Here is a 22,197-nt window from a genome sequence, read left to right as displayed (position 1 = left end):
TACAGGTCAGTGGCAGGACGAGTTGGACTGCAGACCCTCCATATTTCCATGACTGTGTCTGTATGGCAGTGTACCAAATGCTGGGTTTGTCATTTGCAATATCTTTTTAGAATGAGACAACTAAAGATAAACATTCAGGCAGAAGAATTGTGCAGAAATCCTCATGACATTGAAGGCTAGCAGGTCGTGTTCTTGGGCATCACAAGTTGTGTGTATGTGTTTGCATATGTATCTGCCTTGTAGAAGCTGATAGCGTATGGCCACCTGACAGGCAGCGCCCCAGACAACACGGCCCCGGGCAAGAAGCTCATCGACAGGATCATCGAGACCATCTGCGCTTGTTTCCAGGGCCGCAGACTGATGAGGGCGTTCAGCTACAGATCATTAAGGTGTGCTGCTGTCCTCGTCTTCTGAGACATCCTGAGTCATTACACAGATAGTAAACAACTGTAGAGCGCTTGAAGTTGCCATCAAAGTTATCTTTTTCAACAGCAGATCACTTCATGAAACCATGTTTACTGATTCAATTACATTAATTCCAAATCAATAAGTAACCGCTTTTTGGTTATTGCAGACAATTCTGCTGCGTTATTGTTATAAGTCAGGTCAAGTCATTTTTTATTTATCTTGCATCAATTCCCAACTCATCTCATGACACTTGGCAGGTCTAGAGTCAGGGTACCAACATTTCCCACCTTTAGCAAGCACTTGGCAACAGTCATGAGAAAAAATGTATTTTAAAAAGGTTTATTCAGTTTTTAAACACTGTTTTAGCTTATGACTAATCTGTCATTTGAAAAGACTAATACACTTGGGGTATAATTATGTTTTAAATGTGATTATTTAAAGGCAGACAAGTTCTAATTAGGTGATTCATGTGTGAAGCGGTGAAGGACTACAATAGCTGGCCGCTGAAAATAAGTCAGATTCTTCTAGATTGTTTATTTTTGTTTGTTTGGTTTAAGCAGTGAATTTGAAAGTGTTGCCACAACAGTAGAATAATGCTCACAGCTCTCCCATGTACAATTGTTTGTTTGTGTTTTTTCTGAGGTAGCATAAAAGGGACTTTCAACCTTGGTGTTGTAAAATGACTAATAAATGAACTTTTAACCTCGGACATTTTTCCAGCAGTATTCAGGACTCTTTTTGACACTGACATGCAAAAATTCCAGAGCATTTATGGACTAAAGCACATGTGTGAAAAGACCTTAGAGGCATATTGGTATGTGGCAAGTGAGGTGAGGTTACATGTGCAAAAATTTTCCCCTGGCCCATCTGACAAACTTGAAAATAACAGAATAAAAGTTCCTAGTTAAATCCATATTAAAGCAACATCTTGTAGGTTTAGAGACCTGACCCTTCGGACAGAGAGCTGGTCCAGTACCTCCTGAACAGGGTTAACTAGGGATCTAACACATGCATGCAACAAAATTAGATAAAGTAGTTTGGTTAGTTTGGTGTCAATCTCAACCTTCTCTCAATTCCTCTCTCTGCTCTTTCCTCCAGGCCCTGTTGACAGCGGTGACCTCCCAGCACATAGAAATCCACGAGGGCACCGTGCTGCAGGCCGTCCGCACGTGTTACAACATCTACCTGGCCAGCAAGAACCTCATCAACCAAACCACGGCCAAGGCCACGCTCACACAGATGCTCAACGTCATCTTTGCACGCATGGAGAATCAAGCAGTATGTCCAACCGTCTGAAAACATTCACTTGTAACACAGAATGCTGTTTATGTAGACAGACCCACAAAAGTGAGAGAGAGGGCAACTCCTCCCTTGAGCCATTCTCTGATGAAATTTGACACTAAACAAAAATAGCTGTTTTATGGATGAAACGGATCAAACAGTCTGGGAGGTTGCAGTTTAAAACTGCTGCAACAAATTATATGTAAAGCTGTTTTGGCATGGAGTCAGATTGGATTATAATATAATGAAAGACATGATTTACTATGGGCTTCCTGATTTAATTGAAATCTACTGTTTGCTTTGTGTCCAGAGGGACATTTTAGGTGTTGCCTTTCAAAACAAAAGCTTGCTCTAATGTCATCTTTTTCTTTTTGAATGACACTTTTCCCCTCCTCACCTGCCTCCCTCCCTTCCTTTTGGACACATAGCTTACAAATCACAAGCTATCTTGGTCTCTGGCCTCCAGAAAGCGTGACCGCCAGGTAAAGCGTGCAGGACTGCCGTGACTTGCCTGATCAGAACTCTTAAACTCTTCTCTGTGTATCTGTGTTTGCGCATTAAGCTTTATCCTCACCCATTCATGCACTCATCCGTTCTCCTCCTCTGCTCCTGCACTGCACAGGAGCAGGTATGCTGTGTTCCACCATATGCTTGCCGTGGCTTTTGTTGACTTGCCTACAAATCATTTCGCTTTCCTGCACCAATTTACATTTTAGTTTACATTCAAGTGTTTTACCGCAGGTCAGCTAGCTTGTCTCATTCCTGACCGGTTTTATGTTACATTCTGTCTCTCCAAAGGCTTAATATAGTTCTTTTAGAACAATGAGCAACTGGTATTGAGTCAGAACCAGACGGAGAAATATAAAGAAGCAGTCAGGGGTAGAGATGGAGAGACAAGGCAGACTTTGAGGCAGAGGCCTATTGTTGTGTTGTCACTGCCTGCGTAGTGTTGTGTTGCTGCACAGGGAGATCCACTTTCTGTGTTTGTGTGTGGATGTATCCTCCTGACTGCAGCTCAGCATGGTGTGATCACACACACACAGGCACACACAGCGTTTGTCTGGCTCACTCTCACACAGACTCAGCCTTCACTATCCGACTGAGATGGCATTTAAATAATGAGCTTAGTTTGTTTGCGCTGCCTCGCCTGTCCCCTCCAGCCGAGGTGCGTCGTCTGGCCTTGTTACCGTTGCTCATATTCAATACTAATTGTTTCTTTCAGAATGCCGCGTCATTGAGTTTAGTTTGCTTACATTTAAATGTGACAATAGCAGCGGGCTCATTTAATTAGAGATGAACAGCTTGTGGAAGCGCGGTTTTAAAAACAATACATAATGGGTTTAATAAAAGGAGTTTGTGTGCGAAAGAGATGCAGTTTTTGATTTGCCTCATGAGACCGTCTATGAAGAAACAGCATAAAGCAGATTGTATAGTTGTGATTTATGTCTAGAAAGGGAGATGAAACTGACTGCTTCAATGAAAGAAATTCACATTTGCTACCAGTGTCGCTCCGCTCGGCAGATTTATGCTGTTAATTACAGATATTAATTGAGAAACTAGTCTGCTGTAGATTGAAGGATCTCCATCTATCACCACTGTTTTGTAAATGTGTCACGCTGTTTACATTTCCATCTGTGACCCATGTCTCTCTTTAGTTACTGTGCTTTTTCTCTTTGATTCACTCAAGTCTATACTTTCTCTCTTTTCTTTTTTTTTTTCACATTTATGCCCGACAAATCTACAAATGCACTTGGATTGAAAATGCACCATGGGCTGTTGTTAATTTAGCTTGGCTGAGAGAACTTCCACTGCTTGTAATTGTTTGCTCTCTTTTCCGGAACTTGTATTGGTGTCTGCTATGAAATAGTGAAGTGTGTAACTGCATATTTATTTCCCTCAGAGATCTGCAGCAGAGATAGTTTACTTTGCAATCTATTATCAGAAGTAACGCAATATTCACCAACGTCACATTTTAGGCCACGAACCGTGTGCAAATGTCTCGTGACCCACTTTTAGCTCATGACCCACCAAGCTAAAGCACAGCAACACTTTTCCAGTGCTTCATATCAGAAGCAGTGGTAGCACATGTCAGCCATGACGCATCGGCCAGGACACGGCTGCATGAGCCATTTTCCATCAGAAACACCTTCTCCCTCCAGCCGACTGAAATAGACCCGGTTCACACGAGCCAGCATGAATCGATTTCCACAAAGTTCGTCCCATCGCTGTTCTAGTAGCATGTCCTAGCTCTCAGCGAGTGCGTCTTCATATACATTTCCATACGAACACGCGTCTACATTTAATGTATGCTGACACATTCTAGATGTTAAGAAATCTTGAAAAGAATAAGAACCGTCGTCTTTTTCTCTGAAAGTGTTGAGACTCTTCTTTGGGTTCAGTGAGCCCTCAAGGATTCTAGACAGGTTGTTCAGACTTGTAGTCGTTCAGATGAGTTTGTTGACATAGTCTTAATCTGTCTTTTTCTGCGTGCGTATGTGTGTGTTGCATGTGGCTGTTCTTTGAATGCTCTTCCTGTTCTTTGTGTATGTGTGCTTTTTTTGTTTTTATTTTATTTTATTTTTTGTGCGTGTGTGTGTGTGTGTGTGTGTGTGTCGCACCCCCTCACAGCTGCAGGAAGCAAAGCAGCTGGAGAGAGAGCGTCACCGGCAGCACTCTCCGGTCACCCAGCACACTGAGCCAGACTCCCCCCAGCTCCAGACTCACATCCACCCGCCAGCCAAGGGTCAGGCCCAGGAGGCCAACGGGCCCGTCACCCCTCCAACTCCCAGCCTCACCATCCCATCCACCCCATCCACACCCTCGACACCCGCCCCGGAGAGCAGCAGCAGGACTGTGTCTGGGGAGCAGGAGGAGCAGAGGGAGCAGGAGGAGCAGGGAGAACAGGGGCCCGTCTACGAGAGCCCAGATCCAGAGAACGGTTCTGATTTCTGCGTAGCTGAAAACGAACAGACTGAGGCAGATCAAGCTACTGCAGCAGCACAGAGTAAGACTGATTACAGGGATTTATTTCACTCTCCTGCATGCTATATTGACTTCAAATGTTTGCGATTTTTAATTAACATGTTCTGTCAATATTCGGAAGCCAAGTGCTTTTTAAATGTGTCTTAAAACTATTAAGGATGCCAAACACTCTTGAGGTACGGGTGTGTTTGCCAAAAGAAACATCCAAAGTTACAATAAACACCTTAAATATGCAAAATAAAGGCCTCCCTCTTGGTTTTGTGCAATTTCATTAAAAGAAATTAAAGCAGCCAGAAGTGTTTACTCTTACAAACATTTGATATCATATTCAGCACTACAATGGCTCATTCACTGCTTATGAGCCGGATTAAAAATAGTCCGTCAATCAGGTTGTAACTTTGTGCATGGTGGAAGGCATTATGCTTGTAGCAGAACGGATGCGATTGCCTACTACACCTTTTAGTCAACAAAGAAGGTGAGTGTGTTTTTCTTAAGCTGTGTGTATGTTTTGTTAAGATGCAGCAGCACAGCAGCATCCACAGAGAGGTGAAGAGGAGGATGAGGAGACTCCAAACTACGAGGAGAAAGCCCAGGAAATTGTACAGAGCATTCTGCAGGAGGTGGTCAACACTGTTGCAGGAGGTGAGATGTGTTCACTATAAGTTGCTTTTACTTATAACCACATATGTTATACAAATGTTGTGGGAGTCATTCAACTAATTTAGGAAAATAAAAGCACAAAACAAAGGATTACCTGCACAGTCGACCTTAAGATAACTGCCAAGTGAATATATATGTTGTGGTTCATAGCTTTTCCACTGGCTCATTTATGTCGCGCTTTAGGAGTCGTGTTAAGTTACTGTTGGTGAAATCCCAAGATTTCTTGATTTCACTGCTAATTTGGTTACAAACGTGTTTATAACCAAATTATCATAAAGCTTTGCTAGCGGCTATTCTTTGATAGTACTGTAGGGAGGAAGAGTGTTTACAGCCGCTCATTCAACCACAAGACAAGCGTGTCATTAGCTTAAGACACACCTTCAAGCGGGAAGCCCTGTTGTAATGGAAATGCACATCTCTGCCGCGCTGGCCTGTGGTGCAGAGTCAAACTAAGTCCAGCCGAGACCAGCAGATGTGTATGGAAAAGCCTCATAAGTTAAAGTAACAACTATTCCTCTGCTCTTTGTTCTGTGAGTTTGTTCAGTTTGCACACTCTTTGTTTCGTTGACATTTCTGTAGAGTACGGGTTATTTGAATGTGCACTTCCTCACCTAATGCAGAACTAACCCTTATAAGTTTAGTGATCTAGCAGAATGCAGCTGAGCCGTTGAATCAGCCGCACGGACAATACTCCTCTCCTTTGTTACATGTGTATGGAAGAAGGAGCGAGGTGCTCTCTGATTATACAAGCTGCACCTCAACGAACAAGCGATGAGCAAACTGTGCTTCCAGGCTGGCGCCTTTTTGTTTGATAAATAACAAGCTGTTACTCTCTGGGTACAAAATGTGTCTGAAAAGAAATGCGAAAGTCTCTGAACCCGGAAACACGGCAGTCTGTTAAGAAAAAAACTGGCCAAGTTCCTGGGAGGCTGTCGGGGCAAGCTCCCTGAAGTTCCTTTAGATGCTGACAAAAAGCACTCTGTCTTTGTGTGCATAACATAAAAAAAGCCTTTATTTGTGTATAGCCGCAAAAAAAAGCTTTATTAAGATGTACACACAAAGAATAGTGCTTTGGCTTCCTTTTTCAAATACACTTTTACCCTTGAGCAAAATTTGACAAACAGGCTTTAATGGTCAGGAGGATCTTGAACTGAAATGCACTCTCGTATCTCCTCTCAACCTGAAAGTTTACATGCTGCCTAGATTTGCTCTGTGGCACTGTCATTTGTACTTGACCAGAACATAACGTCAAACTGACGAATTGATGTTGCCGTTGTTGGTCATGAAACCTGAAGTCCTGGTAAAGGATCTTTTTGAAGGTGTTTAAGTATCTGCCTCAGTCCAACTCCTGCCTGCTCCATCATCACCACAGGGCACTGCCTGGACCCCACGAATCTTTGCTCTGACACCAAAGAGCCTGGTGGTGAGAGCGAGCCGGCAGAGTCGGAGCCGGCCGAAGTGGTGACAGAGGGAACGCAGAGCTCCCTGGAGGACGAGGGCACCCTGGGTAGCGACAGCGAGCATGTCCACGCCAACGGCATCCCTGGCACGCCCATTTCTGCCAGCTTCACCCCCTCGCTGCCTGATGACAGACTGTCCGTCTCGTCCAATGACACTCAGGTGAAGGACGGCCAGAGATGCTGAAGCCAAACATGCTGAATTCATAAGTCAAATGTGTTTGATATTTATGTGTGATGATTGTTAGCTGGTCAAATGACAAAATTATGAATAACATTGTAAATGCTTCGACTGCTAATCACTAATCAAGAGTCTAATCAGCCTGGAGGCTTATAATCAAACACCTTTTGTTTAGTAGGCTGGAAGATGTTAGATGTTGCTAACTGCACACTGATTTGATTGTTTTTGTTTCTCCGTAGGAATCGGGAGCAGCACCGGGCCAGCCGCCAGGGGCAAAGTTTTCCCACATCCTCCAGAAAGATGCCTTCCTGGTCTTTCGCTCGCTCTGCAAGCTTTCGATGAAGCCGCTGTCAGATGGACCACCTGATCCTAAGTAAGAATTCATTCTGTGTTCGTGCAAACATTTGATTACAGTATTATGTGCTTGGTCGTTTTTCATTTAGTTTCCCAGAGTTTCCCTTTCCATAATATGGCTTTAGCCCAGCACCCAAGCCATTCTGGGCAGCACCTGAGCTGAATGACTGTAAAGTCAATGCAGAGAGCATCAAAGCTATTTTAAAGTCTTTTCCTAATATCTGGTTGTAGTTTGTTACGCACTGGACTTCTTAAGCAAGTTTTGTCTCCAAGCTTTTTGGGTGTTGTTTCTTCATTATCTGCCCCAGCTTTTCCAACTTTATATTGCTTGTAATTTGTGTCAATAACTTCTAGATGTGAGACTTTGTTCTTTGTTTGTCTCGTCCAATGACATTCAGGCAAAGGACGGCCAGAGATGCTGAAACGAAACACGCTGAATTCACAAGTCAAATGTATTTAATTTTTTCAGCTTTTGTTTACTAAACAGTATCAATAGTTAAAGCTTTTTTTTTGTTTTGTTTTCCACTGTTAGTCAAGCCACTGTGACTTGACCCCCCCCCCAGCGGTGATGATTCTGTGTGAGTGTGTTGGGGATAAGAATAGACATGAGTCACGGTTTATAATGAGGGCTGCTCCAGTGCTAACGATAGTGTTTTGATAAACTGTGTTGAAGGAGACAATGAGGCAGCGCTCAGCATTTTCTGAATCACTTCCTAGTTTCACGAGAGTCCCTTTTTTAAATGTTCCCCTTTTCAAAGCACCAGAAAGGGGAAAAATAATCTGATTTTACCACCATTCAGTATATTATTTCTGACCATGCTCTGGTTTGACAAAAAAGAGGAATCTAATTGGCTCGTCCTGATAGCGGCAGCTTTTGTGAAACAGGATTTCCTGCATCTGGTTTCTGGGTGTAACTCAATTCGCACAGTGTCTGTGGAGTGAATGTTGTTTGTTTACTTTTTTATTTATCTAATCTTTTAAATTTTTCATGTCAGTGGGCAATATATAAGCTCAGTCCATTCTTGAATTTTTGAGCATTTAAAAAAAAAGACCAGTGTGTGTGTTTGTGTTTCTCAAGGCCGTGTCAGTGCCAAACAAAAAACCTTTTACCCTCCTAACAAGGTTGCTCTGTGGGATGTTGCACTCCCTGTCTCAGACACAACAAACAGGCTGAAAAGCTGCATTATTGTTACCCTAACAAACAGAAACTACTTTGTGTTTTCATGTTGGATCAGAAGGTACACAAGGTCACAAGAAGGATTATTATGTGCTTTTTGTGGAACATCTATGATGATTTAAAGTACAGAATGTACAAAACTGTCCTTTTGTTACTCTTCAGCAGAAATGATCAGACTTTTGTTAAATCTCTGTTAAAAATAATGGGGTTCAAAAATACTTAGAAAATGATTCGAAGTGAAGTCCTTTTTGTGTCCTTTCTACACCAATATAATAAAGATATAATCTAAATAATAATAATAATAATCTAAAGACCTTATGTTAAATAGTTTGTTGAGTCGTGTACTTACGTTATCTCAAATTTTCAAACCCAAAGAAATCCACAAGTTTACTCAAGATAACGGTGCGTTTCATTTGGTTGCCTGTCGCTATAACTTCTGGGAGAGGGTAAGAGAATGAGGAAGGAAGTCAGTTAACGTGGCTAAACATAACGTGAATAAGACTTATAAACATTACCTCTTCCGTCAACATTTGTGCCTGAGTCAGGTCTGATAGATTGACATCAGTAATGGTGGTTGTTAAATAACTTCAGCAAAGCCGTGTTACTCACGTGAGTGATTATTTGCCCCAAAACAGCCAGATTATTGTGCGTTAGCTGTAGTGAGCACTGAGGTTGTGTCTGTGTGTTTGAATTCAGGTCAACCTCGCACTGAACTCCAGAGGCTGCGGTTCTCTCTCGTCTTTTTCCCCGTCTCCTCTCTGCTACTTTACGTACATGAAGTAAGGTACCTCCAGCTCCAGTCGGCAGTCAACATTACAGTACATAAACACCTGACAATGGAGGTCACCTCCACAGACTGCTGCTGCAGTCAGGTTGATAAACAGGATAGAAAAGAAATCCACTTTTTAATACCAAAGGTTTAAATGTAATCTCTGAGCCCTCCTCCTGTTGGTAAATGGCCCCAAATCAGAGCCCAATATGACTCCAGTGTTGAGCTCCACCTGGCTCTTCCCATACAACATTTGTCTTTTGTTTTGTTTTCGTTGTGACACCCTATGCAGCTGAAATGATGAATTGTGCCTTAATTAACATCAACCTCTGTAATGCCCTACAAAGGACTAGTTTAACTGAACTATCGCAAGTAACAACATCCTCGGGTTTCATTCCAAATTGCATTCTTCTTCTTTTTAGTACTTACTGTAGCTGCCCTTACAAAGTATGTACTGTTGCGTGCGGTATGCATACAACTGTGACTTAATACTTTGTCATAACATTGTGCCTCGATCGCTGACCCTCTTGCTATTACGTCCATTGTAGACCTGAGTGTGAAATTGGAAGTAAAAAGAAAAAGTAAGCAATTTGGAACTCAGCCACGAGGCTGTCGTCTGTCAATGAGCTGTCATCTGTCTGCGCTCTCTCGCTGGCTTGCATGCTGCATAATGTGACTGGATGCAGTCGGACATTCTGGTATTTTTGGCATAGCGCATTTTATTCTTTTTCTAGCATACTTAATTGTTTGGTAATGTGCATATTGGAATAGAGCATCTGTGTCATCTTTCCTTGTCTGCAGAATTATGAGTAATATAGTCTTTAATATAACACTGTACTGTATTTACATGTTGTATTTCACTTTTAACAGTTTCTCATAAACTATTGGTTGATTTTACCAATATTTATTTGTACACCCTAGTTTTTTTTTGCTCACGAGATTGCCTGTGTTTGTAGCCCTATTGGGGGGGGAGGAAAGTCCATATTTTGGGACACTCGCAGGAGAAGTCGAGCCACATTTTTGTTGTGCCACATAAATCCTACTTTGTCCGCCTGCCAGAGATGGAAGACATCGGAGAGGAGCAGCCAATCTCAGCATATAAAGTAGCTGAAAGTATGTTTTTTCTGAGCTCGGGTTTTCTGTCCTGCTGCTGCAGAAAAACAGTTCAGACAAGCTGAGGCTCCACACACAGAGGAGCTTTGATTTAGTTGCCCTAGCATTTCTTTGATGGCTGTTGAAGATTTTAACTCTCAGATGGAAAGAGATAGTATGATGTGGTCTCAGTGTGCATTACACTGTTGTTTCTCTGAGGTTTGACTTTGCTTGAAGGACAGTGAATTTGACTATAAGTAGTTAGTTTTAGTGAGGCTTCTTTTCTTTTTTAATCGCTGAATGTATTGTATGTCTGAAATGTTAATGCTCATCAGATTGGACGATGTGTTCCCAGAGTCTTGAGCAGATGGCTGGGAGAGAAGTCCCTCAAGTTGTTTGATGCAGGAGCCAGCTTCAATCTCAAAGGGTTAGGGTACACAATATTGTATAAGTGCTAGAGATACAGACATGAATTTACACTTCATGCACTACCACACAGAAATACACACAGTCTTTCCTCCTTCTCTGTGTTTAATTTCATCAGTATATTATCCTCTCCTGCCCTATTAAAACAGTCACACTGACTTTATGATAACAAAGGACTGCTATAATATTTTGCTCTATAGCAGAACCTTTTCCCCTGACTTAGACAAATAGTTTTAATAATTTTACCACTAAAGCTGTGTTATATATTGTCTTCACATACATGGAAACACTGCCTGAACTTCCTCCTAATCTCCCTCCTGCCCCAGGTCCCATGAGCTGCGATCGAAGGTCTTGTCCCTCCAGCTGCTCCTGTCCATCCTGCAGAACGCCGGGCCCATTTTCAAGACTAATGAGATGTTCATCAACGCCATCAAGCAGTACCTGTGTGTGGCCCTGTCCAAGAACGGAGTCTCCTCCGTGCCTGAGGTCTTCGAACTGTCACTCTCCATTTTCCTCACTCTGCTCTCCCACTTCAAGACGCACCTCAAGATGCAAATCGAGGTAAAGCATATTCACTGCTGCAAAAAGAAAGTTCAGGTTCTGTTGTCGGCTTGTCAGACTTAAAGTATAAAGAAAGTGACAGATATATCTATTGCAGAAAATAACAGTTTCTTTGCCAGAATAGAGATTAATGGGATGAAACGGTAAGGCATCTAAATTTTTCACAGTTGCTCGGGCTAAGGCATCTTATGAAGTCTTTGAACATCTTGAACAATGCAGAATCTTTCACGTCCACATCGCGATGCATCTTATAATCGAGACATTTTCACACCTCTAGAACATATGCAGGGAATTTGACTTTTTGTTTCTCTCAGTGATCTTAAACAAGTAATAGATATACAGCAGAACGAGAACAACAGAGCAAAAGAACAAAGTCAAATCATGAGGGAGCAGCCTACTCTGTCCCTTCAGTGTTGTCCAGTCCAGTTTTTTTTTATTTATTTTTTTATTGATTTGCACCCAAACAAACGTGTCCACCCTCTTCACTCTCTCTCCCTGGATAACAACCAGTAATTTTATTTTTCCACAGCTCTATTTTGATTCATATAAGCAGGGGAAACCTGATGAACTAGAGGGTTAAGTACAGTAGCTATATTTGTATATCCACCCACCACGTCTTGATGAGAAGCGACAGTTTCACACCTTCCCCAGCGGCTGACAGTCGTTCTGGGAAACACAGGAAATGAATGACTAAAGTGGGAAGATTTGAGGGAAAGCGGGTGCAATAATATGAATTGCAGCTAATTATAATTATAAAAACAGTGCTGTAAAACGTAATTTTCTGTCAATGTGTACCCTTTTCACACCACCTTATTAATATACATAGTTATAATTAACACATTGAATAGACTTAATTGTTCTGCTCTTTTCAGAGTCTTTCCACCTTATACAGTTTTATTCACACTTTTGACATTTCTCAGTGCAGCAAGCAGCTGATGCAAAAGATCTACAGGAGATGTGGTTTCTCACAGACTGCTGTAACATTTTTTCACCTCAGTGCAATTGAGGGTCTCTGTATCACCTGCTTTCCGCTGTCTACTGTTGAGAGCTGCAACACTTAATCAATTATAATTGCTCAGTTGTCAACTATTAAGTTCATTAAGTTTTCCATAACAGAATAATATCAGTCATTAAAAAAAATCTTTATCTTTATCTATCTCTCTTTATCATGCAGGCGGTTTTTGCACCTCCTCCTTGTAAGGTTGCTGTTGTTTCTCACTTTTTCATGGCTCCTGTCTGCAGGTGTTCTTCAAAGAGATTTTCCTGTACATTCTGGAGACGTCCACAAGCTCCTACGACCACAAGTGGATGGTCATACAAACCCTCACTAGAATATGCGCAGGTTTGTCTCTCTATTTTCATTTTGTTGAAAAAAGACTGGCCATTTTTACGTAGATTTTTATTTCTTTGATTAATTAATATCAATACTGTGATGTTGAGGCTGTAATTGGTGCCCATAAACCTCATGTTTTGCAAAATACTTGTCAGCTGAATGTGTTTAATCACATCATACTTTTTTCAACGTTTCAATTTATTTAATGATTATAATTAACCTCTTATAAACGGTACAATTATTTAGCTGCTTCCATAACAGCAGTGTACACAGTTTGTATTTGTTTCATAGATTCTTACTGACAGACTCCATCTGTGTGCCATCTGTCTCTCTCTCAGATGCCCAGAGTGTGGTGGACATCTACGTGAACTATGATTGTGACTTGAATGCTGCTAACATATTTGAGCGATTGGTAAATGACCTCTCGAAAATTGCGCAGGGTCGTGGTGGCCATGAACTCGGCACAACACCCCTTCAGGTGATTTTTTTTAATCTCCTTTTTTCCCCAATATTTTAATTTATTCATATATTTATATAACAGTTATTAATAATATAATTTAAAATGTGTTTTTGCGTTGCCTTTCTAGGAGCTAACCCTGAGAAAGAAAGGCCTTGAATGTTTAGTGTCCATCCTGAAATGTATGGTAGAATGGAGTAAAGACCAGTACGTCAACCCCAACTCTCAGACCAGCCTCGGTAAGACACTGATTCGCTGCACATGACTGTGATTTATCAAAACAGACAAGACAGTGACCTTTGGCTTCATTCTAATTCTACACACTGAATAAATATTTAGTTTTTAGACACACAAGTATCAGAGTTCATGTTTGTCTTTTAGTCTGTGTCAATATGAGAGAGATTAAACACGAGAGATTAAACATTAAATAGAGATGGCACATGCTGTGATTGTTTGTTCACCTGCAGCATTTATTGTTGTTCCTTTGTTGGATTTGCCCATAAAAGTCCAGATTGTTATTTTTCCTCAAACGTCTGTGGAGAATTGAAGTTGTGTTGCATCAGAGAGGATACTGCTAACGTTACAGGAAGTCATTCCCCTGATCAGCTCTGTCTTGGCAGCAGTTCATCATTGAGGTTAACTGGAGTTAGTGGTAAAGCTCACATCCATCAGCTCAGTTGCAGGATGGTTGTAGGATTGACAGTTGGCATTCATCAGGGAAACTGATGAGAAGGTGAGCGAGCATCCGTCTGCTCTGCTCCAGCCAGAGGAAGCAATGAGATAATGCCCATAGGGCCAGTGCAGACAGGCTAATCCAGTAGGTTTAGTCTAAAACGGAGCGATACCTGAAGCCGAGCCGCTGTGAAACGTCTACAACGCACAGAGCGTATCCTGTGTGTTAGACGGGCCCCTGGGTCTTCTGCACACCAGAGGATTTCTGTTGTTTGCCAAAGGAGGAGCTCAAATAAGGAGCTAAAGTGCAACTCCGTGAAAGGGCTGGAACGATATCCCAGAAGTCCCTGGGACTATCCACAGACTAGCCTCGGGCTAAGCTGTCAAGGCTAACCAGCTGAGGCAGTTGTGCTAACTGGCGGTCACATTATTGTGCCAATACTTAAGACGACTCATTAGTAGTCTAGCAGCAGCTCATAGGTCACAATTTGAATGTTGAATGTTGAATCTTACCTCCCGGCTGTTGCAGATTTCAGACTTTTGTCTTTCGTGTACAATGGAAGCACAATATGATTTGTGAATATAAAAACATTGAATTGTGTAAGTACAATATATCCCCCCTTACTCTTTGAATTCAATCATATCTTGTGTCATTTTCTCTTTCTGCTTTTTGTTAGTCCTCAAAGCAAGAGCAGGTAAAAGTAGAACAGATTGGAGTGTTTGCTAGAACACGTTGCTGTGATGGAAATCATTTGTTTGAGGTCTGTTGTGTCTTTAGATTTTGTAGTAGTCTTGCATTATATAACCTTTAGTCACTTACACCCCCTGAATTGTAATCAAAAAACTTGATGGGTTCAAATGCTGTATGTTAATATTATGAATATGTTAAAGTATTTCCCCAGTGAACAACTTAAAGGTCCCATATTTTAGAAATTGAAATGTACCTATTTATTCTTCTTATAAAGCAGGTGCAGATGGGATATACTGTGCAAGTCTCAAAACACTCAGAGCCATGCCCCCGACAATAACCTGTAAATCTACATAATACGGGCCCTTTAAACTTCCCCCTTTACTCTACTCTCTAAGCCCTCTTCAAGAATGGGGAGTACCCTGCCAGCTCACATTACTGTGACACCGTCCTGAATGTTTTAAAGAGTTTCCGATAGGTAATCGGACGCCTGGCCCTAGCACGGGGTTACAGGGTGGACCCGCTCCAGCAGCAGGAGATCCCAGGGCTCTTCTCTCTGGCTGCTTCCTCTTTAACTGCCTCTAGCTTTTTAGATAACCCACCTTTCATAATATCCTCCCCATCCTACCCTGCCTTCCACCTGTTCTGTGAGAATAAGTGTGTGCTTCCTGGAGTTTGTTAGGCTGTGGTCTTGCGTGCATGTGATTAAACCCAGTGTGCATACCCTTGCTGCCAACAACAATCATTAAGAAGGCCTCAGGGTCACTTTGTTCTCTGTGTTGCAATTTTCCCCTTTCAATTACTGAAGTCTTTCTCTCACAGTACTAGCTTTAAGTTAGCTCACTTCGCAAGCCTCCGGGCTGAGTTTGTGCCGACGACGGAGTTTCAATTAAAAACTTTCACCTTTGTGATGGCTTCAGGCAGTTTCATCTTACAGTAACAATAGAAATACTCATCCATCATCCCTTCTTGGTCATCTTATCCTGTGTTTATTGCGCTTCAGGCCAAGAGAAACCATCAGAACAGGAAAGCACAGAGACCAAGGCCCCAGAGACCATAAACCGCTATGGGAGCATCAACTCTCTGGACTCCACAGCCTCGTCTGGCATCGGCAGTTACAGCACACAGATGTCAGGCACCGACAACCCAGAGCAGTTTGAGGTCCTCAAACAGCAAAAGGAGATCATCGAGCAAGGCATTGACCTGTACGTTTTGCTAGAAACACTTAAAATTAACATTTTGTTCTGTTGATGCTGTGATGCTGCATCTGCTATAGTGTGTTCTGTGTCTGTGGATCCTGCGCAGGTTCAACAAGAAACCAAAGAGAGGAATCCAGTACCTTCAAGAGCAAGGCATGCTGGGTACAACCCCAGAGGATCTCGCTCAGTTCTTGCACCAGGAAGAGAGGCTTGATTCGGTAACCCTGTTTTCATTAAGTTTCTCACACACCACACGACTGATCTCAGCTTTTAGTGAACAGTGTATGTGATTAAGATAAATGAGTGTGTTGGAATCATTTTCCTCCCTCTTATGACGAGAGAAATGTTAATTGAAGAACAAAGAAGAGCACAGCCTGTAGGGGCTTTTACTGTCTTATTTAAATATCTATGTTAAAACAAGTCTTTTGCTCTCTCAGACTCAAGTGGGAGAATTCCTTGGGGATAATGACCGTTTCAATAAAGAGGTGATGTACGCCTACGTGGATCAAATGGACTTCCAGGGCAAAGACTTTGTTTCTGCGCTGCGGATGTTCCTGGAGGGCTTTCGGCTCCCCGGAGAGGCCCAGAAGATTGACCGGCTCATGGAGAAATTTGCAGCAAGATATCTCGAATGCAATCAGGGGTGAGTTTCCATCTCCTGACTGTGGAAGAAGCTGAATTTGATTTTGCATGGCCCACATACAACATCCTGTGATATTTAATATGCATTCTGTCTTTCCCTTCAAATTCTCCAGGCAAACCCTCTTTGCCAGTGCTGACACCGCGTACGTCCTTGCCTACTCAATCATTATGCTGACAACAGACCTCCACAGTCCACAGGTAAGCACCTCAGCCATGGCCTTTGGGAATATGTTTGAACAGCAGTCATTCCCTCGGATATCAGAGCAACATAAATCACAGGGATTGCATTACCAGCTGTTGACCCGTATCCTTGTTGTCATCTGCAAAGGTGAAGAACAAAATGACAAAAGAGCAATACATCAAGATGAACCGAGGCATCAATGACAGCAAGGACCTACCTGAGGAATACCTCTCGGCCATCTACGACGAGATCGCCGGGAAGAAGATCGCCATGAAGGAGACGAAAGAGCTCACCATGAAATCCAACAAGCAGAGTGAGCCGTTTACCTCATGTATTCATAGCTGTGATGATTTTGAATGAGACCTGCAGCCATCAGGGACGTGTCAGATGTAGAATGATTAGATTTTGCTGCTGATTGGTTTATAAAAGTCAGTGTTTGTGAGTCATCGCCGGAATATTTAATTAAAATATACAGCACACAGTGCATTAGGCTGTGCACATTTACCATCGGTTGTTCTATGACAAACACTTGAATGAGCTGTTATAGATTTTAATAGGTATGAAGTGGAAGAGCCAAATTGTCACATTTCGTCCTGAAATAGTTCAGCTTCCGTTCAGCACTTTGCAGAGCTTGTTAAATGAAAGTGTTTTCCTTGCTGAGTTTGTTTGCTCTCTTAATTAAAGCACTGTGTTAATTCTCACCCAGGTGTGGCCAGTGAGAAGCAGAGGCGTCTGCTGTACAACGTCGAGATGGAGCAGATGGCCAAGACGGCCAAAGCTCTGATGGAGGCCGTCAGCCACGTCCAGGCACCTTTCACCAGCGCCACACACCTGGAGCACGTCAGGCCCATGTTCAAGGTAGGGATGTTCTTAAATGTCCTGTGTGTGTGTGTTGTATAAATGTGTACATTAATAAAATAATAATCAGTTTAAAGTTTTAAGTGAGCAGTATTTCTCATGCAGACTAATAGCCTAGTCAACCAATCACACACATCCTTTGTTCAAGGTAGCACAAGTGGACTCACACACACGCTATGAGGCACAGACACAGATTTACACACAGACTGTAACAACTCATCCCTCTGTTGTTCCTCAGCTGGCATGGACACCGTTCCTGGCTGCTTTCAGCGTGGGTCTCCAGGACTGCGATGACACCGAGGTGGCCTCACTGTGTCTGGAGGGGATCCGCTGTGCCATCAGGATAGCGTGCATCTTCTCCATACAGGTACTGCAGTGTGAACTGAGGGGTTAGTCATCTTACTGTATCTCTTACCGTGCAGTATTCTGACACACTGCCTGGTCTCTTTGTCTCTGCAACAGTTGGAGAGGGACGCGTATGTGCAGGCCCTGGCGAGGTTCACCCTGCTGACGGCCAGCTCTGGCATCTCAGAAATGAAGCAGAAGAACATTGACACCATCAAGACCCTCATCACTGTGGCCCACACTGATGGCAATTACCTTGGCAACTCCTGGCATGAGGTCCGCTGTTCTCATCTTTATCATCTCACTTTAAACTTTCATTCTTTCATTTGTCTTGTTTCCTCTATTCTTCCTCATATTTCCCTTTCCTGATTCAAGCAGTGAGCCACATTACACCTTCATTTCCACTGGGAAATATATGTGTATATTTTAAAATCTCACTAGGCACAACATGAAACAAACCAACACAGCCTCCTGTGGGTTATTTCTTAAAAAAGATGTCTAAAAACAACAGTATTATATTGCAATTATAAAACAATGATATTTAAGTTTTATGCAGTCATACTGTATGTTTTCTGGGTGTTTTGTTGTTTGATCAGTCTCAATATCCCCTTTTATCCTCCTAGTGCTTATGTTTCCGTCCTGTGTCACATTTTACTTTTTATCCACGTTTGTTTGTCTAATAAAGCCGCTGTCTTGTCTTTTCTCAGATCATGAAGTGCATCAGTCAACTGGAGCTGGCTCAGCTCATCGGTACGGGCGTGAAGGCACGCTACATCTCAGGGACGGTGCGGGGCAAAGAGGGCTTCATAACAAGCACGAAGGAGCAGAGCAACGACGAGTATCTGGGTCTAGGTCAGCACAAGCTTATTAATACATACTGTAAAGCAAGTCTGTCATGCCCTTGTCCTCTTTTTGTTGTAAATCAATCAAATCAAGTATGATTTGTAATCCTTCTCGCTTTGCTCTGCAGTCGGAGGGACTGTGGACCGAAAGCAGATCGCCAGCATTCAGGAGTCGATCGGAGAGACCAGCTCTCAGAGTGTGGTGGTGGCTGTGGACAGGTACTGTAGGCACCCTGAACTTTAAAAACAAAAAGCAATGAAAACTTCCACTCGGTTGTTCTGGTTGAACTCCAATTTCTGTTCTGGAGAGAGAGAGCTGAGAGGCAATTTCTTCAAATTCAAATTTGGCACAAATATCCACTTGGACTCAAATGTCAGACACATTTTTGGCCATGACTCAAGAATTCTTCGAGAATAATAACAAAGTTATAGTCAAGATAAAATGATGAAGTTATCTTTGACTTCATATCCAAAAGGTCAAATGTCAACTTCACTGTGGCATGTTAATATTCTGCGAAAAATTGTGCTGGCCATTATTCCACGGCATAGCTCCGGAGCAGCAACTGCTCGGAGGTGTACACCCGGGAGGTGATAATTCTAGTTTTCATATAATTACATCTCAGTGCTTCAAGTGTTTTATACCGACAATTATGTTGATTTTTAGTACAAACAAAAGCAGTAGATGAGGACAAGTGGTTCTTCACGTCTACTTTGAATCACAGAAGATTACACGATTATCACTGCCAAAAATGATCCTGAGAAGATTGAAAAACTTTGCTTATTATATGTTTTATCTCTTTTGTGGCTAATTATTTACACTTAAGATAAAGTAAAATTGGAAAGTAAAAAGAAATTGATTGAAAAAATACAGTGAAAAATAGTTGTGAGAGTGGTGAGTGTATGTTGTATTTTTGCAGATCTATCTAGTCTTAAAATCTTTCCATGCCATGTGGCGTTTAACTGATGATTGTCACATTTTTCTGCTTCAGGATATTCACCGGTTCCACCAGACTGGATGGTAACGCAATAGGTGAGCGTAGCTACATGCTGTCTTCATTAATGCTCCAAGGACAGTTACATTTGAGCTATTTTTTATCACCGTGACTCACTTTGGCTGTACAAAGCGCCCTTTCTTTGCTGATTGCCAACATCTTCTCTCTATTTGTCAGTTGATTTCGTGCGCTGGCTGTGCGCCGTGTCCATGGATGAGCTGGCCTCGCCCACACACCCACGTATGTTCAGCCTACAGAAGATAGTGGAGATCTCCTACTACAACATGGGCCGCATCAGGCTGCAGTGGTCGAGGATCTGGGAGGTGATCGGGGACCACTTCAACAAGGTGAGTGAGGCTCCATTACCCCAGGGAGGGACATTGTGTAAACAGAAGCTTGTTTTCTGGTGGAGGAACAAGTAGGAGATCTATGAAAAAGTAAACCATTTACTGTATGCATACTAAACCACACCCATGTACAAATAGTAAAAGAAACAAATTAAATAACACACACTCACACACTGGCAACCTCTCAATCAATTTATGTATCTTCTGTATAGCCAGCCAGTAAAAGGGCCAGTAAAAAGTAGTCTCAAAGTATTTTTTTTATTGATGATCTACTTGGCACAAAATCTCAATGCTAAACTTCCTCAGTTGGGCTGCAAACGACTGTTTACTTTCTCTCCCACCTTCTGTTTTCCAGAAAGCTGATTTCACTCGGTGATAAACACAAACTGTTGCCAGAAAAGCTTTCTAGTAGTTTGGTATTCAAGGACAACTCTCTCACTGAGTGTCTGTTTCTCACCGAGATGCTGCAAACTGTGTTTGTTGTGTGTAAAAATCAAATCCTTAAAATAGTCATTAATCATGTTGCAAAGTGGATTTTTAGAAATATTTCTTTACTGCTTCCGTTTCTTCTTCTGTTTTTTAAGTCTAACTGTAGGAACAGTTTGTTCTTTGAAAGCTGAACCTCGCTCATTGAATTTAAGCTGGCAATAGGCAAGTTTTCTGCTTTAACATGAAGTAAATGTTGGTTGCACAATTTAAGAAACCATCTGCATTTACATTGCTTCTCTATAAACTTCACTATCACAATTATCAAGCCATTACCTGGCAATCTGAGGAAAACATAAACATCAAGTTGTCTAACAATAATACCACTAAGAACTGTGAAAGATGTCTGTTGCCTCTTTAAGAAAGTGCTGTGATGTTACTGAAATATGTTTTATATCTGCACAGGTTGGCTGTAATTCCAACGAAGACGTGGCGATTTTCGCCGTGGACTCTCTCAGGCAACTGTCCATGAAGTTTTTGGAGAAGGGGGAGCTGGCCAACTTCAGATTCCAGAAAGACTTTCTGAGGCCTTTTGAGCACATCATGAAAAAGAACAGGTCAGAAGACAAGTGGTACATTTATCTGTGAGCGAGTGCTCAAGTCACTCCTCCCATGTAGATCTGCAGTGCAAACACTGTGGCTTTGAGTACTTACTATTTCTGGGCTGTTTCTCACATGGCTGTGGACTCGCACTTGCCTCCTCCTCTCCACCTCTGTAGCAGCTCGTCTGTTATTCACTCTCTCTCTCTCTCGCTCTCTGTCTCTACCCTCTCTGTACTTCTTATGGCAATGAGTAAGCATATTGTTTGGCAAGCGAACATTTCAACTGACCCATTTCAGTCTGTTTATATTACCCTCCCAGTGAATTCATGTGAAAACCATTTCATTTCCTTGCTTGGTCTGAATCAGTCCTGAATGGAATCTGAACAGCTATCAGCTATAAATGAATTGGATTTTGCCGTTGTAACTGCAGCAACGTCAAAAGGCAAGCTGTTTTACTGCAGCATCCTTTTCATTCATGTGAAAGAGGAGTAGCAGTATAAATCCACCCACAGATTGAACAGGCTGAGAGCTTCAGCAGGGAGGAGATGGCAGGCAGCCATGTAAAGCCTGCAGCGCTGTGTGTCCATTAGACTCACTCATGCTGCCCTCCTGTGTGTCGGTGTGTGTGTGTATGTGTGTGTGTGATGGTAAGTGGAGGCAGAGTTTCTCTCTCATTCATAACTGCTGAGCAATTAGGATTGCTCTTCACTATGGCAACAGTTGCTGTAAAAACATGTCGTGCCAAGACTAGCCCGAGCTGTAATAATGATTGTGCCTGAGAATAGGATTGAGGGTGTTATGAAGAGCTTTTAAAGATAATTGACTTCAATGAAGGGATGAATTTGCATCGTTTTAATTGATTCACTCTTCTGCTTCATACTTGTTTTTCCCCCTACTTATCCTTTCTTTGTCTATTTCTTCATTCCCTGCTCTCCCTTTGACTCCTACTTATTCCAATTCACTCTCCTTTTATTTAACCCCTACTTCTCGTCCAGGTCTCCCACCATCAGAGACATGGTGGTGCGCTGTATAGCCCAGATGGTTAACTCCCAGGCGGCGAATATCCGCTCGGGCTGGAAGAACATCTTCTCCGTCTTCCACCTGGCTGCTTCTGACCAGGACGAGAGCATCGTAGAGCTGGCCTTCCAGACCACCGGCCATATCGTCAGTAAGTCCAACACATACACACACAGACGCCTACGAAGGAATATCATAACTTATACTGTACTGAACCAGTTAAATTCACCTTGTGGTCGCCAGATTC

At 42.4% G+C, this 22,197-nt stretch overlaps 1 protein-coding gene across 4 annotated transcripts in view; it reads left to right on the top strand.

Annotated features, from left to right (window-relative positions):
• Positions 1 to 247: 247 nt before the first annotated feature.
• The window catches only part of arfgef1 (ADP-ribosylation factor guanine nucleotide-exchange factor 1 (brefeldin A-inhibited)), a 29,368-nt gene continuing 7,418 nt past the window's right edge, over positions 248 to 22,197 (top strand). Inside the window, exons 1-26 of one of the 4 annotated variants that reach the window (XM_084340146.1) lie at positions 248 to 389; positions 1,507 to 1,686; positions 2,118 to 2,171; positions 4,318 to 4,693; positions 5,188 to 5,313; positions 6,704 to 6,951; positions 7,209 to 7,342; positions 10,717 to 10,788; positions 11,114 to 11,348; positions 12,591 to 12,690; positions 13,020 to 13,159; positions 13,269 to 13,377; positions 15,502 to 15,703; positions 15,804 to 15,915; positions 16,135 to 16,340; positions 16,453 to 16,537; positions 16,668 to 16,833; positions 17,227 to 17,378; positions 17,617 to 17,745; positions 17,841 to 17,999; positions 18,431 to 18,575; positions 18,694 to 18,784; positions 19,555 to 19,595; positions 19,735 to 19,904; positions 20,796 to 20,947; positions 21,929 to 22,101. In XM_084340146.1, the coding sequence (XP_084196272.1) occupies positions 1,648 to 1,686; positions 2,118 to 2,171; positions 4,318 to 4,693; positions 5,188 to 5,313; positions 6,704 to 6,951; positions 7,209 to 7,342; positions 10,717 to 10,788; positions 11,114 to 11,348; positions 12,591 to 12,690; positions 13,020 to 13,159; positions 13,269 to 13,377; positions 15,502 to 15,703; positions 15,804 to 15,915; positions 16,135 to 16,340; positions 16,453 to 16,537; positions 16,668 to 16,833; positions 17,227 to 17,378; positions 17,617 to 17,745; positions 17,841 to 17,999; positions 18,431 to 18,575; positions 18,694 to 18,784; positions 19,555 to 19,595; positions 19,735 to 19,904; positions 20,796 to 20,947; positions 21,929 to 22,101 (3,616 nt within the window). In that variant the 5' untranslated portion in view covers positions 248 to 389; positions 1,507 to 1,647. The remainder of the gene's footprint in view (positions 390 to 1,506; positions 1,687 to 2,117; positions 2,172 to 4,317; positions 4,694 to 5,187; positions 5,314 to 6,703; positions 6,952 to 7,208; positions 7,343 to 10,716; positions 10,789 to 11,113; positions 11,349 to 12,590; positions 12,691 to 13,019; positions 13,160 to 13,268; positions 13,378 to 15,501; positions 15,704 to 15,803; positions 15,916 to 16,134; positions 16,341 to 16,452; positions 16,538 to 16,667; positions 16,834 to 17,226; positions 17,379 to 17,616; positions 17,746 to 17,840; positions 18,000 to 18,430; positions 18,576 to 18,693; positions 18,785 to 19,554; positions 19,596 to 19,734; positions 19,905 to 20,795; positions 20,948 to 21,928; positions 22,102 to 22,197) is intronic. The other 3 variants (XM_084340147.1, XM_084340148.1, XM_084340149.1) reach the window with 3 other exon arrangements.

Source organism: Pagrus pagrus (assembly GCF_965226575.1).
Source record: "Pagrus pagrus genome assembly, chromosome: 20".
Classification (NCBI taxonomy): Eukaryota; Metazoa; Chordata; class Actinopteri; order Spariformes; family Sparidae; genus Pagrus; species Pagrus pagrus.
This window is presented reverse-complemented; position numbering and strand designations above follow the sequence as displayed.